The sequence below is a fragment of the Aphelocoma coerulescens genome, chromosome 11 (assembly GCF_041296385.1).
Source record: "Aphelocoma coerulescens isolate FSJ_1873_10779 chromosome 11, UR_Acoe_1.0, whole genome shotgun sequence".
In the NCBI taxonomy this organism is placed as follows: Eukaryota; Metazoa; Chordata; class Aves; order Passeriformes; family Corvidae; genus Aphelocoma; species Aphelocoma coerulescens.
In genome coordinates, this window is record NC_091025.1 from 7945299 (window position 1) to 7963311 (window position 18013).

Consider the following 18013-nt stretch of genomic DNA (forward strand, 5'->3'; position numbering starts at 1 on the left):
CTCCATCTCTCTGTGCACTAAAAGAGGTAAGATGTGTCTCTTAAGCCCAAGAATCTGCTCAGAGCTCTCCAAGCACACTATAAACACAGCCTATGGGTCAGATGAATCCTAGTTCAGAGAAGACAGGGCAGCAGTACACAGTAGTAAAGGGAATAAGAAGAACAAGACTGTTCGTGAAAGAACAAGCTGCGAGCCAGGCAGCTCCACAATGAAGTCATTCTACTTCCCACCCTTACCCAGAAGGTCCTGCTGTGTTGCAGGGTTGCTTCCCCACCCTGCCCACCCATAAGAAAATCCAGGGTGCAGTGCCTGGGGAGTGGATATGCACCCCTGCAAGAGCTCGCCTCCCTTACCGCCTCTTGGCCTTGCATTCGGACACGGAAGAGTTTGACAGGCCGGGAGCCAAGGTATCGGGTCCTGGTGTCAGAAAGATCGCCAGTGACAGGGTCCAGGACGGTTCGCAGCAGCACACCGTTCTTGACATCAGCAAAACAAAAAGATCCAGATTGAAGGTAAGAAGTAACTTCCTACACGCGTAATTCAAGTCAATGGGGAGAGGCAGTTTCTGAAGAATTAGCTGTTTGTTTTCCTAGCTGTCTGTACAACTCTCCCCGACAGCCACATTTTTAACAGCAAAGAAAGCACAGCTCCTCCACAGTCCTACATGGCAGAAAGGACCCCCTCCAAAATAAAAAACAGACCAAGGACTTTAGTATATCACATAAGCCATAAAAACCTGAGGGTGGATTCCAGATCCCCATCCCTCTTCGTACAAAGGATTTACCCAAAAATTCATGCTCCTTAAAATTTGCATTCTGACATCAAACTTGAGGCATGTGGAAGAACCTAAACTGTGCTGATTATTTTTACCACATGCAGAATTGTCAAAACAACATTTTTTGGTCAAAGATCAGAGAGTTTGTAGCGGATGTAACAAAAAGCTGTGTAATAGCAGAGTTATTAGAGCAGAGCCTCTGCTTTGGGCAGTTACTTGTTTGATACTCTGCCCTACAGGCAGCTTTTAAAGAGCTGCTCAACATTTCACCCAGAAATATTTCTTAAAATATGCCTTCTTTCTTGAATGGGGAAAGCACAGTCTGTCCTACATAAAATCTGGGGTAATACGCTGGCTTTTGACTAGTCTTTAGTCTAAAAATGTATGGGGAAACTCACACCTCTACTAAAGCACACAGTGAATTCCCCAGTCACTGTTGTCAAGCACATTGTAACAAAGAGGGAAGTCAAGCTTTGTATTGCACTGCATGGTGACAGGGCTATTTTAACAATCCACCTTTTCAAGCAAAAGCTCTTCAAGACACACCTGTCAGAACCAGTCAGGAACTCCTCACCTGCAGTCCAATGTTCAGGTACAGAAAGCCAATGGAGCCCCTCTCTCCCAGCTCATCCTGCTTCTCTGTGCCACCCATCTCCACGATGCACAGCGACTCGGGCTGTGCGGGCAGCGCCTGCATACTCAGGGGCTGTAAGCAATCCTGGGGAAGACAGGAGAGAGGGACCACTCCAGTCAGCAAGGCTTGGCATGGCAAGACAGGATTCAAGCTCCCTCTAAGGAGCTTGAAGATGCCCTTTTAGATCTCCAGAAAGAAGTATTCAGCACAGAAAAAAGAAAAAAGTCACAATAGATGCAGGCTCCATGAATTTTGGCAAGCAGGACTGGTAGCAGCCTGGACTTCAGAGAAGATAAAACTGGAGCCTTCCAAACTGTTTTAGCACTGTTTGCAGCTCTTTAGCATGGAGTGACCTGAGGAAAATTTAAGTTACTGCAACCAGCTTTGAACACCTCATCTGTTGTAGGCAGAGGAATGACAAGTTTGGTTTGCTGCTAACTTGCTTGCAGAATGAGTCTGCTTTTAGTACACGTACAAACAGGGAGATGAGAGGGGGAACCCAACAAAAACCCCACCCAAAACAACAGAAGAAAATGCTCTGGTGACTCATCAGCTGAACCTCCAGAGGCACGAGTGAGTCTCAATAAAACTAGGGTATCTGTTGCAGAGAAGGATCAAACGCCACATTCCCTCCCAACCAACAGGGAAAAGCCATGCAAGCTATCCATTCCTGCTCACCCACCTGAATAAGGAAAGACAGTCTGGATGGACACAGTCCACCTCTGGAGGGTCCTTCTGAACATTTCAAACCAATGGAAGGGCAAAAACAGCACAGCTACTCACCGAAGGGTCAAGTGAAATAATTCTGACAGTGTTGTCCACCAGTCCAACAGCAAGGAACCGGGAACGCTGCTCCCCAGGGGGAACATTGGCCAGGCTCATGCAAACGACATCGGCCGACATCTCCTTTCTCTCTGTGTACTCATTCAGCTGTCCTGACTGAGAAAGAAAAACATATGACTTGTTAATTAGATACTTTGTTTTTAAATATAATGCTTTGGATTTGTTACATAATATAACAATTTCTAAACAATTTGTTTTGGCTACAATTGGGAGAACCAGAAGAGCAAGAGTACAAATACACAATCTTCAGCCTCAGTTATGAGCTTCAGAGACTTTAATTAGCCATTAAATAATCTCAGGAAGACACAGTCTAGATATGCAGGGCTTTGATCTATCCATTCTAGAAGGGTGCTTTACTACTGAATCCTTTTCTGCAGGTCTGGTCAAGGATCAATCCTCGGCATACCCCATACCTCACTCTTTCAAACTTATTCACATTAACACACATACCGGGTCCATCTCAAAATAAACCAGTTCTCCTCCAGTCAGTGCTATCACTACTTGTCTTTGGTTCACAGCACATTTTACTATGGTTTTCTTCCCTGGTGTCTTCCATTCATTTACTCTCTTATCTGCTCGGATGTGCCGGATCCCATCTGGATAAACCTAAAGGAACAAAAAGAAAGGTCATATCAATTCTGTATTTATCATCCCTTCACAATTCCCATTTCACTGGTGGTTCTGACTCAGCAGAAGCCAAAGGCAAGAACTACTCCTGGCAGCCATGATCTATCAGCTATACAGCAGGCTGAACCAGCAGGAAGATACTTGCCAGCTGGGAGAACCACATATTTCAACCACAGCAAGGAACTACTGAAGGAGATTAGGACCATTTTCAACTGGTCCAGTCTCACTTAGAAAGATACAAAAAGGGAAAGGCTGAATCAGCATCATTCTCTGCCAATCCACATCTTTAGACATATGTTGCATTACTGTAGAAATCACATCTGTGCAGCAAGCTGAGAGTGGCAGACATAGCAGACATGTCAGAAGCAGCTTTCCATTACCTGTACCAAAGCATCATCACCAAGAAGAGAGCAGGACAAGGTGGGTGTAGTACCCAGGAATCCAGAGTCAGTCACTTCTTCTACAGTCTCTCCGATAGACAGTACCAGTGTGGCATTTACGAAGGACACAATAATGTAGGCATCAAATTCATCTGATCAAGGGAGACAGGGAAAAAAAGAGTGCTGATTTAATAAATGCAAGGCTTCCCAACACAATCAGCAGTCTGACAGATGTCTAGCAGTTACTCTTCAGTAGAATTCCTGTGATAATTACAGCTGCTGACAGTACTGCACAAGTTCGCTCTAGGACACGCTGTCCAAAAGCCAGCCACAGCCGGATGCCAAACAATTCAAGACATAGCCAGGGATCAAACCACGATCCAGATCCAGAGTCAATTCACAATACTCTGGATTCTGGCAAGCAAGATTTGTCTATTTTTTTCAAAGAACGCACAAGTTCTAGAAGCCTTTGAGACAGCTGTCCCACTTCACACAACGAGATGAATCCAGATTTAACACCCAATGAAGTCAAATTAAATACTCCAAAAATCTGAACATAAGGAATCTATCTGCAGAAACCACACCACGGATGCTGCACCGTGTTGTTGCAGGACCACAGTCTCTATCTAGCAGCCACACAACAAAAGGCTGCAGAGAACAATTTGAGTGCATTGAAGCAGAATTCAGGGTTAAACCAGCTCTAGCCTTCTCCAGAAGCTCAACTGGCTTCCAGTCACTGACAGTCTCCTGGAATGAGAAACAATTACATTTTTATGATAGTTGCAATACTGTCATTTATCCCAATAGAAGTAAAGGTCAGTGTTTGCTCTATTATCTCCAGTACTGGCTTCTCCCAAAGGAGACAGCTTGGGAGACTCCTGTAGCTTGGACACGGAGGAGCTATGCTAAACAAAATAATCTTAAGAGCTCATTTGGAAATAGGGGAACTTTGTGGGAAATGAGGGTAGTAGGACTGGGTAAAGTGAATGTCCCAGTTTACTGCTGTCTGCTTTCATTCTACAGAAAGCAATAGGTCTTACAAGGGGAAAAGGACAATCTCATTAAAACAGAATAACAAAAGCAACAAAAACAATGAAGTCTATTGGGAAACGGAGCCAGGAGTATTGGAAGAGAAATAAGATTGCCTCAGAGAAGCAACTCCACTTCTGCTGCTGTTGTCATGCAAGTGCTATTTCTTAAAAAGAAAATTCCTCATTTTAACCCAATTCAACCCAAAGCTCAGACCTGGGCACCACAGCATATCTAGTGGACGTGAGGGTGTAAGAGAGCTGTCACAGTTTCTGCCTTGGAACGAGATTCTACATAATTTTCAAATGTGGGAGACATGAAGAAGTGGCTAATGACTTTAATAGAAAAGGAAAATACAGGACTCTAACTAGGATCAAAACAGGATGCTACAAAATACAAAGCAGCAGCTTAAAGAACCTGAGCTGGGTTAACCAAAACAAATGCTTCAAGAACTAATAATTCTTTTCTTTTCCACCCTGTTTAGAGGGAAGCATTGCCAAACCTGCTGTGTCACGTTTATAACAAAAAGTTCTTACATACAGCTGAAAATATGCAAGGGAAAAATTTAAAAAAACCATCATTCTTCTCTGCAACATCTGGTATACAGACCACAACTCTGATCAAACTGAAGAGTTCTGTGTAACTAAAGCAGTTCCAACAGATGTCTGTGGCATGAACTCCATTTCTACTCTATTAAGTGATCACAGCCTATAACCTCCAACAGCTCCAAAACCCTACACCAACAAACTACAGGAACTGGTCCATTTGGGGGAATGAGAAAGCAAGAGCTGAATCTGCACACAGAACCCGATCAAGTAACGCCAACTACTTGAATGCTTGGCTCAACGGGAGAATTCCTCCAACATTAACAGCAGATGATAAAGAGTTCAGCAAGACACACACACTGCTTATTTTCTACACTGAACAGCAGCTTCTCCTACAAACTTGCACAAATTTTTCAACACCAGAAGTCTACAAGAATTCCTCGATCATGGAGTTTCTAGCAGTTCACAGGCTAAGCATTTGATTCATAAATATCCCATAGACAGGATGTTCTAAGAATTCCATTTCAAAGACCACTGTTGCTTTCCAAATTACTTCAGAGCTTCTGCCTTCCTCCCTGGGGGTTGTCAATTCTTATGATAAACCACTGTGACCCAGCCGGAGGTCTAAACATGTGATTTGGAATAGGACAAAGAACTCCCATCTGAAAACAAAACAGAATCCCTTAGTCCTACTCTAAACGAAAACTCATTCCTACCTCTTAATACTTTTTAGCTCTTTCTTTCCATTGGCTTACATTTATATTAGAGCATGCCTTTAAGTCTGTGTCAATAATGGTGACAAGTGCATTTTTGCTTGAAGTCTGTGTTGCTTAATGACTCTCTGCTGGAGCTTTTGAAATAAAGGGTTTGATTTACCAGAACTAAGTCAGTGAATAAGACATTCATCTAGCCTCAAACAATACAATTTTGGTTTAGAAAATATAGCAGCCTAGTTGAAATTAAGAGGACTAAATCCCTAAGGCACACTGAGAAGTGTTCTCAGTTAGAAAAAGAAAAGATCTATGCATTTTAATATGAAAAGATATCTATTCAGCTCTACACAATCCCAAGGAAAACACCAGGCTCCCCGAGTTTTGAAAAGATAGACATAATTTTGTATGCAGAGACAAGACTTCAGAGATGCTTATTACCCTTCTAATTGCTCCAGTCAGCTCCTTTCAGTGGGTAACAGAGCCGTTTTAATGACTCTGAAGAACCACAGCTAGACTCGTTCTCAGACGCATGCGTTACAAGTTTTCTGCAGCTTCATGCACACATCATAACCAGTTATGAAAACATGACATTTCAGTCCTTGAACTCTACACTACTGTGCTTTTCATTATTTGTCATGGATTCAGTGTGAGTTAGTCCATAAGAATTCCATTCTTATATGCCAGTGCAGTTGTGACAGTTTTCTCACACTCTACAGCATCTGAATCTGCACTGATACAAATGCAGTCACCGCTAGCTCAGAGGAGTTCCGTGAACAAACTGGTGAGCAGTGGCAGAGCTCAGGATCACTCTCAGTTAACAGACTCTGAGGGGATGACAGCACATTTTCCTGGGCTTCTGTTTACTACTGCATGGCGACTCTGCAGCGCTGACTCACTGCACATTGCTCCTCCAGCAAGAGTGCCAGGTAGGGAATGCTGACTCTTAGCCCCCAGCTCCCATCTGTCAACACAGCACATAGCTACATCCACAGACACTCAACTGCAAGACAGGGTTTGGTGCAAATCCCATCCAATTCTGTCTCATGGGCAGATGAATCCCATAATCACAGGACATTCCCATGCCAGCAATATCTACATGTGCTCCAAGCACACTTGATCTTTTTCTCTTGGAGGTCTGTACAAAGCAGCTGGAAGCCTAACCTTTGTCTACAAGAGAGATGAAAATACCCCTAAAACATACACATCCAATTTTAGCAAGAACTGACTGTCCCACAGAGACACAGTTGATTGTTTTGCTTCCCAAGGACTGCAAGATGGACTGGGATCTGCTTTCTACTTCTCAGCTACTGAACTTCAAAGGCAAAAGCTTCAACTACACACCAGTTTCTAGAATTTTTTTACTGAAGTGCTTAGCATAAATGTAGCCCCATGCTGTTGGGATTGTCTGTGGTTAACCTGTGGGACTGTACAGTAGCCCCTAGCAGTAGGTACACACCTGTGGTGATCAGCACCTCCACCACCAGCAACCTGTGGAAGAAAAAAAAAGGCTTGGTATTGGTAGTGAGTATCACCACGTACCAGCCAAAGTTAGTATTTGCTTTGAAGACTGCAGACCTGGGTGTTTCTTACAGAGGCCCAGCAGCATACACATACCATGGCACTGAGGCAGAGCCGGGAAACCCCTCGCTGCAAACTGAGTCCTCAATGACAGTTTCAAGATTAGATACATGTTTGAAAAGGTTCTGCTTTCTTTCTGATTAAAACCCACTAAAATAATTTCTGAATTCCAAGAGTTGGAACTTGGGGATCAGTTTCATATAACTGTATTCAGTAAGTAGCACAGCTTAACAGCTACAGATTCCAGTCTTTCTGAAATCATGGAGATGATGATGCTGAAACCTGGAGAATTTGGAAGGTGGAAAGAAGAGGAGGCAAATGAGACTGGTCCACTTCCTGCAGATCATGAATGGTCGGTCCTTCACCTCCTGAAAAGTCAAAGTCTTCTTCTGGAATCCCAAGAGAAAAGATTTTAAAACTGTAAGGCGATGTCAGAAGCCTCCAGTCCTCAGAGGGAGAAAATCTTACCAGCTTCTTTTCCAGAATGCTGGAGAAAAGGTTTCTAACAAACTGGAATGCCCCTTTTCAGAGAACCATGTATTTTTTAATATGAACTGTGGAAATACTTTCCTTTTGACCCTTTTATTCTGGGGGACATGAAGGCACTTTATGCTCGAAGTTCCTCCCATGTTGCTTAGGCAGTACATGAGTCTCAGGACACGAGCACAGGAATTGATGGCAGGTCTTGCACGGCAAGGTAAATCCCACTGCAGTGTTTGAAATTCCCACAGGGTTACTGGTTCCCTGGAAGACACACTACTCCTTAAATACAAGGTATCATGTCACCATAGCAGGCTAAGGCCTCTACTGCAACAATCTGGCCTTTCTAGATCAGTGCATAAACCTAGGGAAATCTTTGTGAGAGTTATACAAAGCACTGCCTTGGAAATAATCTCTGAGACTGCCGGTACCCAGAACAGATTCCCTTTAAGCTTTTTAGGTGCTTCTGTGCAACTCTGTTCTCACCTTAAGAGAAAGGCAGGACAAGGGACTACATTTCCTCCTGTACTTTAGTAAGGTTATTATTTCAGATCACGATACAAGAAAAAAGCCTGAACAACCAACCTAACCCCTAATCCAGTATATTCTGCCAACCTGATACTTTGACCTTCCCAGAATCACCATCATTCTACACACTGCTGGGTTTTGAATAGGGAGTGTGTCCTAGCCCAGACTTTTTTTCACAGATATGCACAGAAGGAAGTAATAAAATACAGACACTGTTGCTGATTTATCATCTTTGTTCCATAATTTGTATCCCACTCTCACAAAGAGCTGATTACTGCAGTTGTCAACACACACGAAGAATACTGAGTATGCTCCAACAACAAGAATAGCTGTTGCCTGCTGATCTTTGAGCAAGAACTTATGGGCAAAAACGTATGGGAAGTGGGGAAGCATGAGAAGTTCAGCAGCTTCAGGTTGCAAATGTACAGCTGACACAGCATATTGGGTGACAGATACAGCTGCAGGCAGCTGCTTCTTTGTCAAAAGGAAGTGTGACAATGCTAGGGGACCAGAGGGTGGGTGGCTTCTAAAGACAAGCAGGTGGCTGCTGATTCAAACCACAATTTCTGGGGATGGCACACAACCATCACGCAGCACCATTCCTATCTTCTTGGACAGAAAACCAGAAAAAACTAACAAAAAAACCACACATAAAAACATTATGACCTCCCTGTGCTTCAGGAAAATACTGCATACCTTCAACATGTCTTCTCACAGTCCATACAGCATTGGGGTTACCAGGCAGCTCTGAGACGGCCATTTCGGATACCTAAGAGTAAACAGGAAGAAGGTTCTTTTGCAAACAGATGTTTAGATTTACTAAAGAATGCAACCAAACCACCAGTTTTCAAGCTTTCCCACAACTGGGCAGGAATGCTAACAATTCCCAATTCTGATGCTCTCAGCCCATGCCAGATGTGCTACAGGGCAGAACATATTCAGCAATGATATGGCAACATTATTGCTCTGGATGATCAGCTTTAAAACAAGGTCATTCGCCCTCAGCAGAAATCAGCAGCAGCTGGCAGACACCAGGAATGTTCCAGCTCAATACACTCAAGTCTTAGAAGAGACAAAATGCAGGTTGTTGAAGTCAAGTAAACAAAAAGCCTTTGAGAATGTAAGAATAAACAGTACAACCCTTCTATTTCTCCAAGCAAGAGAAAGGAGCTCTCCAGACTACAGGATTTCCTCACACCACCCTCATCTCTCAGGCTTAGTGCTGGATGTCTTACCTCAAGTCCATGTCTTAAAACCCTCAAGGACGACCTGGGCCCCCGACCACAAGCCACATACAACTGGGGTGTGTCTTCATTGGCCAAATCTGCTATCTGTGTGGAGAAAGTGTGTCAAAACAACATCCATGGAATGAGAAAATAAAACTAAGCTATACATACACATCTCACACTATTGCTTCAAGAATGTTTTTTTTCAAACATCAAAAGCTGTGAAGGATGTTGCAGCTGCTGCCCTGAAAGAATGTCAAGTTTTACCCAAACTCACTGCAAAGAACTGGTCTGATGGTCAACAGAGAAGCAGCACAGAATTGCTGGCTGACACCATGTGTTTAGACATGTATTTATCTCCATAGGAATCAAAAGCTACCAGGCCAGGTACCAATCTCAGGCAGCTACCAGGCCAGGTACCAAACTCTGAAGATTTGCCTATGAGTCTTAGAGCAGTATTTCTGGGAACCTGGAATAACATAGCTGGTGACTCCATTTACATATGTGGTAAACAGGAACTTGCTGATGGCAGCATACCTGACAACACAGAATAGGAGACAAACTGTCCAACTCATCCACCAGCACCAGGTTCTTCAGAGGTCGTGGCTGAAAAAAGAATGTGTCTCCTTCCTCAAGAGGCATGGCAGAAGAGAACTCTGGCTCCTCATCATCATCCCCCAGGTGAGCTATCTGGTACAGGTAACTTGAGACAGAAAGAAGAGTGTCATCAGTGTGTTCAGAGCAAGGCTCATCTAACTTCTTTAAGTAAGGCTTAACCAGATATTCAGCTAGTAGGGAAGAAAAAAATCCAACCCTACATTATGCAGTTATTAATACTTGGCTTTAAGGATTGTCTTCTGGGTGACAAAATATTTAAAAATAATCAGAGGCCTGAAAAGATAAAAAAAAACCAAAAACTACTAACAAGAAACCCCCCACAAACTCCCAGCCCTTCATATTTGCAGCTGTCACTGGCAAGGTATCCAAGAGATTCAGTGTTTTGTTTACCCTTGAGCCTTTTAGATATTCTTGTGTTAAAGCCAAAGCACCCACACACAACTGACAGCTGAGGTCAAATGCAAGGCCAGTGGCTAAGACTTCAACTCCACAGTTATCTATTTTATTGGAATACTCTCACCTTTTTAACCACACTATTTTTAACTACATTCCCTATTCCATTTTATGAGCCTAAATAACAAAACAATCAAGTAAACTGTCAGAGAAGAAAAAAAAAAACAAAACCAAAAAATTCACAGAAGGATAGACTGAGTTACTTCCTGTTTTTAATAAAAGCCTGAATATGGCTTCCTCAAGAGCTTCCTCAATTCAGATTCAGTCCAGCAGACTGGCTGGGGCTCCCTCAGGTGGCTGACTGTAGATACAGTCAGGAAAAAAAAAGTTTAAATCTCTATTCATGTGAATCCCCCACTCAGACACTGTTAAGCTAATCTTCAAAGGTGTGCATGATCCTTTAGAGTATTTAGAAGCCCAAACATGAATTAAGAGAAAGCCCTCAAGTATACATCTGTTAAGGAAAGGAACACAGTTATTGATAAGAAAACCTATTTACTTCTGAGTGGGCCATACACACAAATATTCAAAACTATCAAACTAATTGAAAAGATAATTCATCTAGATATGTGATGAACCCTACACAAACAGAGAGTGCTCAATTCTTCCAAAAACCGTTGCAACAGCAAGTGATCTTTTATTCTCTGCACTTCGTCACCTAATCTGAGTTCCAACAAGAAAATTCCCCTATTCATCATCTAATCCAACTGTTCTTCTCAAACCCTCTACAGAAAGCACCTATTTACCCATTAAATCAGAGGTGTTGTCTTTCTACGCACAGTAAGTTCAAGGGTCAGTCTGCAGGCCTGAACAGAACCAGTCTGCGTCCAGGGGAAAAACACTGACGTGTAATTGTTTACTCACTGGTTTCCAAATTCAGATGCCACAAAGAGAAACCCTGTTTTCAGCACGCACATGGCAGCAGCAACAGGGACAGTGTCAAAGTACTTCAGTCGAATCTCTGTTACCTGCAAGCAGATGAAGATGTGACTCTGATGGTAAAGTACTGGAGCACCACATGTGTGATTTAATAAAAAATACCCTGCCTAGCTATCTTCTCCAAAGAAATGAAACAAGAGCAGGCCAGGCTTAACACATCGGTAGTTTAGGGCACCAGGTCATAAATCACAAAATCCAACAGATTATTTGAACACACAAGCCAGGCTGCCTGTTCTATTCCAAGACTTTCTGCCTTTTGTAACACTGAGTCAGTTTGGAAAACAAAAGCTGTAAAAATAGCAAGCTGTCTAAGAAAGGAAATTTGCTTCACTGAGCACCAGCCATTCTCCAACATGAGAAAAATAACTGTCCTGAGCAAATTTCTAAATTTGATATGGTCACAACAACTGTTGGTGAAACACCCAAGAAGAATCTTCAGCCACTTGAACATCACAGAATTACAGAGTATTCAGAGTTGGAAGGGACCCACAAGGATCATCAAGTCCAACTCCCAGCTCTGCACAGAACAACCGCAAAAATCACACTGTGTGTCTGAGATCATTGTCCAAACACTCCTTGAACCCTGGTGGGCTTGGCGCCTGCTACACAATCATCCCCTGTACCAAGTTTGACGTGTTTAGATGAAGGAGGAATTAACATTCAACATTTACTCAAAAAACACAACTAGTAACACTGCAGCAGAGATCTTTTCAGAGCAGAATACTAAAACAGGCAGCAGCAAGCCACTGCAAGCCTGTAATTTCAATTCACAGACCAGCTGTACCAGGCTAGTTACCTCAATTTGCAAAAATATTTGATATGTAATCAAAATATTGATTGCAGCATGCAAATATTCAATTAAGAGACTAGGGGGCACTTGCTGCAATCCAGGGAAACTAAGTCCCACAGAATTAGTTACTGAAATACTCTCCGCAATGTTCATGGACCACTGTTCACATCTTTTAAAGAAAAGACCACCTGCTGAATATCTGAAGTATGCTCAAGTGACTCTAGAGCATAATCCTCACAGCATAATCCTCCAAGGATTTTGCAAACCCTGCATCATGTCTCTTTATGAGTAATACCCCCAGCTGCAACCAGGGTTAACTGTATTACACATCATGTAAAACATGTGCCCTTACACAGCTTTTTGATAACTACAACAGTAAATATTTACAACAGTAAATGGTTATCACCTTAGAGAAAGTCATTGACTAAGGACTCCTCTCAATTAATGCTTCTGCATTCACGTGATACTTACCATATCTTCATCAGTCTCCAGAGTAATTTTGAAGATGTCTCCCTGCTCTGTCTGGGCCAGGAAGAAGAACATGGACTTGGTCTTATGTGTAGCAGAGCAGACAAAAATCATACCCCTCTCTGGGTCATCCAAGTCATTCTGTCAGGAAAGAGAGTGGAGGTCATTGGTGGAATTACCTGACAAGCACAGAGGTGATTTCACTTAAGTGTTTCCATTTCACAGGTGCCTCAAGAGGTCACAGTATGCAAGGAAGCTTTTAACACAAAGCACATCACTTTGTTACACCCGTAGTCACCCTCGGTACATCTCTGCCCCAGAAGGAAATATAGCTGTGGGACACCGTGCCTAAGCATCATCCCTCAAGTTTTTTACTCTCCTCTCCAGGTAACTCTCACATATCAAAGCTAAAAACAGAGGAAAGGGCTGCAACCCACACAGCTGGTTTTGAGCACCTTGGCAGGCATACAAAGCACTGCCAAAGCACATAATTCCCAATACCAAAGAGAAAGGAAGCAGCTTTAGATGCAGCAGAGCAGTTGTTCAATTCACCTGCACCTATAATAGGCACCGTGACTCACAATCTCAAATAAGCCTATCTTGCACTGACAGTGCTGCCTGATCAGAGCCTTTGGAGTATCTCCAGTGTAAATCTCAGAGAAGAGACATGAACCACACTCATCACCTCAGGCTATGTCCAACTCTGTCCTCCCTCCCAGATAACACAAAGCCAGTGAGGTAGATAAGCCAACACCTTTTTTCTTACTTTAAAACCTTCCTGATGCCCTTAACCTTGAAAGGCAAATTCCAAACATTCATCATCCTAAAAAATTCTCACCCGTCTCCTGGGAATTGGGCATCTGATATCAGGCTGGTCACCAAAGTTTTTGTAAGTAATATAGTTTTCAGAACAGATCAGCACCCCGCTGGGGCCATCAGAACCACCAGGAACTGTAAGAAAAATGTGAGGAGAAAAGCCTTTACCATAGATCTGACTCACTGCCTGCAGAATATTTGGTTTTCTTTAAAGCAATGTAGTTTCCAGTACTCTCCATCACCCTGGATATACAAACCTGCTCTTATTGAAAATGACCACAAAAGACTGAGTACTGCTGCCTGTGCCACCATGAGAACAGGGAAGATGGAACAGGGAAGATGGAACCAGGGGACCTGAAAGGATGCAGCTTCTGATAAATTGCTTAAGTTTTATCCTTCCTGGCTTATTCTCGCTTAGAAAGCCATGACACACCCAAAATAACACACTAGCAACTTGTCAGTTAAACACAACCCTTGGGTTTCTGGCATGTTTGCTTGCAGAAAAATCCATCATGGACAGTTTCTGAGACATCTTTAGTTAAAGTATGGTTTTAAAAATGCTTCTCTTGTGATCTCAGTGTAACAGAAGATATCATCAAACAGACTCAGCACAATATTTGGTGTCTGTCTGACAGCTGCCTACAGGAGATGCAACAGGGCAAGCATACAAAGATGCTCTCCTAGCTCAGCATCTTTTGTGCTTGGAGAGCAACCTGCAGCAGTTTCCCTAGTTCAAAGTATTATATTAGCTTTGCATCCAACCCCTCAAAGTGATCTTTTAATCCACGGATTCATCTACTGCCTTTAGGTGATGGAATCCCATGCAAGAGAGTATAGCACCTATACGTTAACTAAAACTAAGTCCTTTTGCATTGCTACCAGCTAATTTCAGGAGCATTCTCAAACTGCAGCTACTTCTATGAATGCTGGTGTATTTCCACGTGTGAACCACCCCTCATTACCTGAATGCAAAGTCAATTAATTAATTTATACGAATGGCTCAGACTACAATTGAAACAACTTCTAATACGTAAAGAGTATTAATTGCGTTTCCCTGGGGAATGGGAACCAAGCAGACTTATGAGAAAATAACTGTGGGCAGTACCTGTTATGAGGAAGTTGCCATGCTCTTCCAGGGGCTCACTGTATTTCCTGACAACATGGTTCAAACCCAAGTCCAATTCATAAAATGTCAATGTCTGTTGTGTGTTGGCTGCAGCTTCACCTGTCGGATCATTGTCTGCTTCCTAAAACAGAACACATGGAGGTGTCTTTCAAGAAAAGTATTAAAAGGAGGAGCAAAACTGATGTGTGGCAAAACAGTTTTGAGTAACAACAGAATGAAGGCCAAAAGACTTGCTGGAAGCTGCACAAGAGAAGTTCAGACCGAGAAAACAGGCATATTTTCAGTTGAAAAGCAAAAAGAATCACCAAGACAGAAGAGACTTGCCCATTCTGGCTGAAGGCAAGACAAAAAGCCAGTGAGCTTGTGAAAAACAAACTGTCTCAGACAGCAAAAGCAGCCAACGTTCCCCAATGACAGATGAAGAACAGAATAGGAACAACAAAGCTCAAAAGACAGCAAAGGGAAATCAAGTTCTTCTCACCTCATAATCCATTTCCAGACAAGCAAACATTGGATTTTCAAATCCCACATCGACTCCCACCACATGGTAGACCAAGGTATTGGCCTTGTGGGCTTCCAGTGGGGAGGAAATGGTGAGTCGAGCAGCAGCATCTCTGTTCAGGATATACACCAGCTTCTGCTTTTCAATGGCACCTGCAAGAAAGGACAACAGCATGTGAAGCCCATCACTTGATGATCAAATCTGACCATACCTGCAGTCCAAAATCGAGTTTTAAGTTGGCAAGAGAATGTCAGCGTTACCTCAGCTGAAGTTCACCCCTAGTGTTTATCTCTGTGCCACCAATTAACCTCAAATGTCTCATCTTAAATCTCTCAGGTTGCAAGCACAAAATGACAACTTCAGCCCTTTAAAGCCAAAGCCTGACCCTTTGAGCTACATTCACGTGGCCCAATATTCCATCTACAATGGCTTGAAGCAGATCTACTGGCTCCTTTCACCACAGCAGAGATGACAGACTACAAGGAAGCAAAGACAAATGGAAAGAAGCATCCAGATGTTCTGTTTAAAGACAGTTGGCATGAAAACTTTTCCACAAAAATATTTTAACTAAGAAAACGTATCCTTACCTGAAACACAGTATCCACAACATAAAAAACACCACTCAAATATCAACATGAATGGCACAACTGTAACTGTGCTACCTTCTCACCCAGGAAAAGCAGACATGTTAGAAAAGAAACAATATTATTTATTGCTATTCCCCGTATAAAGACATACTGGGAAACTACCATCAGCACTGCACAGAGCTGCCTTCAGTAAACTGAGAAAGCTCCATACACCTCATGCTAAATTTTACCAAAAAAAAATTCTCACAAGTGTCCTTCTACCTGTGATGCCTGATCAGAAATGCATCTGGCTGTCTCCACAACACATCTCAGAGAAGAGACATGAACTGAGAACATCATTTCAGGCCACGGGAACTGACTGGCTACACTGTAGCACTGGCAACTGCAATCCCATCTTCTCTCCCTCACACCACACTTCAGGGCTCTGTGTACTGCTAAGCAAACTGGTCCCTTTCCAACTTGTTTTCACCCAGCATTAGAATTTATTTGTGCAATTCCATCAGCATCCACGAACTATTCTGCATGCCTGCATTCTCCTTGACACAACTCACAGCCTAAAACACCGCCTGAGAAGCAATTCCAATTATACCTGGCAAAGACTTGTTCCAAACTAAATATCCACAAGACAGAAAATAAAAAAAATAAGGAGAACGCAAGCTGACAGAGTAACTTACTGATCATGACAGCGCGGCCCTTTGGGTCCACAGCCAAGTACTGGCCTGGAACGATTCTGCGACATCCACTCTTGCCAAAGGTTTCCTGATGGATCTTCTCAAACACGTTCTTGGAGGGCTGGTACTCCAGAATGACAATGCGCCCCGAATCGCTGCCCACCACGATGTAGTCTTTGGTCCCTCCCGTCAGCCTAAAGGCCATGAGGGACCGGATGACTCCAAACACTTCCACGGTCAGCAGAGTGTGAACCTTCCCTGTGTTGGGATCAGGGCGGAGTAACTCCAGGATCTTGCCCCGGGAAACAACAATTTCTTGTTGTTTGGTTCCTGAAGTACCCAAAACACGAGCACAAGTCAGCAACAACAGAGCACAACACACAGCTTCAAGAAGCACTACAATGGAAGAAGACGAAACTTCCAAATGCCAATTTTAGGATTACCATATAGGAATTCAAAGAATCTTATTCACATTAGGTACCACTATTGTTTGAACATCTTTTAACGCAGAAAATGGGTCAGAATACTAAACTAAAGCTATAGATAAATTAGATTGATAAATAATCAAGTCAACATTCTGTCAATCTTTTCATAAGTTACCACAACTCAAGTAACACTCAAGAGCAAACGATAATGTATCAGCAACAAAACCCCACCTGTACCCAAGCAAACTGTAAAACCCATCTTTTTCTCGTACTATCCAAAAAAACCTCAAGCCAAGACATGCAAAGGGAGGAGAAAATTACCTGAGAAATTGCCATGGATAGCAAAGCTAATGCCTGTGGCACGCTGCAACGTTAGGTTGTACAGAAACATGTTGGCGATAGAGTTGCTTCACCTTATTGTAGCTCCGGTAGTTCTGCAACAAGTAGAACACAATTATAAACTTCTCAAAAGCAAAGCCTTCATCCAGCAGAGAGAACCGCTGCCCTCCTCCGTGTGCACGGATCACTTTACACCAAGAACCCGGCTGCCACCGCGCTATTTGGTATTTATTAGCGCGACGAGGCAAAAGGCTCTCCCAAGGTGTCCTGGCTGCCGAGCGCCAGCTGAGCTCCTTATTGCGGGGCGGCTGAGCAGTACTTCCAGTAATTACTGCTAATTAGTCTCGGCTATAGCTGTTCAGAAGCCAAACACAATTAGGGAATCCCTCCGGGATCCCCGCGCTGTTACGCGTCCCTGGCGCCGCCGTTTCATTGAACGCGAGTGCAGCCACCCGCAGCTGTTCAGGGCCGACTCCTCTCCCCGAGGCTGAGGCGGGAAGTAACCCTAGCACCAGCCGACCGCCCCGGGCCCCAGAAACCGGCCCTCAGCCTTGCCCCGGCAGGGCACGGAGCCAACACCTCCCCGCGCTCTGCGGAGCGCTCGCTCCGGGGACCGGCCACAGGTCACTGCCCGGCCCGGCCGCCCCCACCCGGCCCAGGCCCCGCGGAATCCGCGACGCTCCCCCTCCACAAACCAGCGGCCCGTCCTGCACGTCCCGGCCGCGGAGCCGCCGCCGGGCGGGCAGAGCTACGCTCACCGTGCGGATGGCGGCGGATGCTGCTCCGGCCTAGGCGGGCTCGCCGCCGGCCTCCTCCGCCATCAGCGCCGCGCCTGCGCGCTGCCCTCCCGCGCCTTCTCCACGGGGCTTTCCGCGGGTCAGGCGCGCGCGTGCGCCGTGCAGCGGTAGAGGCTGCCCAAGC

The 18013-nt window shown here is 44.0% G+C and overlaps 1 protein-coding gene and 2 non-coding genes across 3 annotated transcripts in view; all 3 read right to left on the minus strand.

Moving 5' to 3' along the window:
- Nucleotides 1–17946, minus strand: part of SF3B3 (splicing factor 3b subunit 3) — a 29362-nt gene extending 11416 nt beyond the window's left edge. Inside the window, exons 1-16 of the mRNA XM_069027251.1 lie at nt 17851–17946; nt 17075–17187; nt 16332–16658; nt 15050–15222; nt 14548–14689; nt 13465–13577; nt 12630–12767; nt 11294–11397; nt 9896–10061; nt 9368–9463; nt 8829–8901; nt 3260–3411; nt 2703–2858; nt 2193–2348; nt 1350–1493; nt 354–476 (exon numbers count right to left, since the gene is read on the minus strand). Coding sequence (XP_068883352.1) covers nt 354–476; nt 1350–1493; nt 2193–2348; nt 2703–2858; nt 3260–3411; nt 8829–8901; nt 9368–9463; nt 9896–10061; nt 11294–11397; nt 12630–12767; nt 13465–13577; nt 14548–14689; nt 15050–15222; nt 16332–16658; nt 17075–17144 — 2133 coding nt within the window. The 5' untranslated portion in view covers nt 17145–17187; nt 17851–17946. The remainder of the gene's footprint in view (nt 1–353; nt 477–1349; nt 1494–2192; nt 2349–2702; nt 2859–3259; nt 3412–8828; nt 8902–9367; nt 9464–9895; nt 10062–11293; nt 11398–12629; nt 12768–13464; nt 13578–14547; nt 14690–15049; nt 15223–16331; nt 16659–17074; nt 17188–17850) is intronic.
- LOC138117267 (small nucleolar RNA SNORD111) lies at nt 13241–13320 on the minus strand. Its single transcript, XR_011154599.1, has one exon. It is a non-coding gene; the product is annotated as a small nucleolar RNA SNORD111 (small nucleolar RNA).
- On the minus strand, nt 15924–16005 carry LOC138117264 (small nucleolar RNA SNORD111). The gene has a single exon (XR_011154595.1). It is a non-coding gene; the product is annotated as a small nucleolar RNA SNORD111 (small nucleolar RNA).
- Nucleotides 17947–18013: the final 67 nt, after the last annotated feature.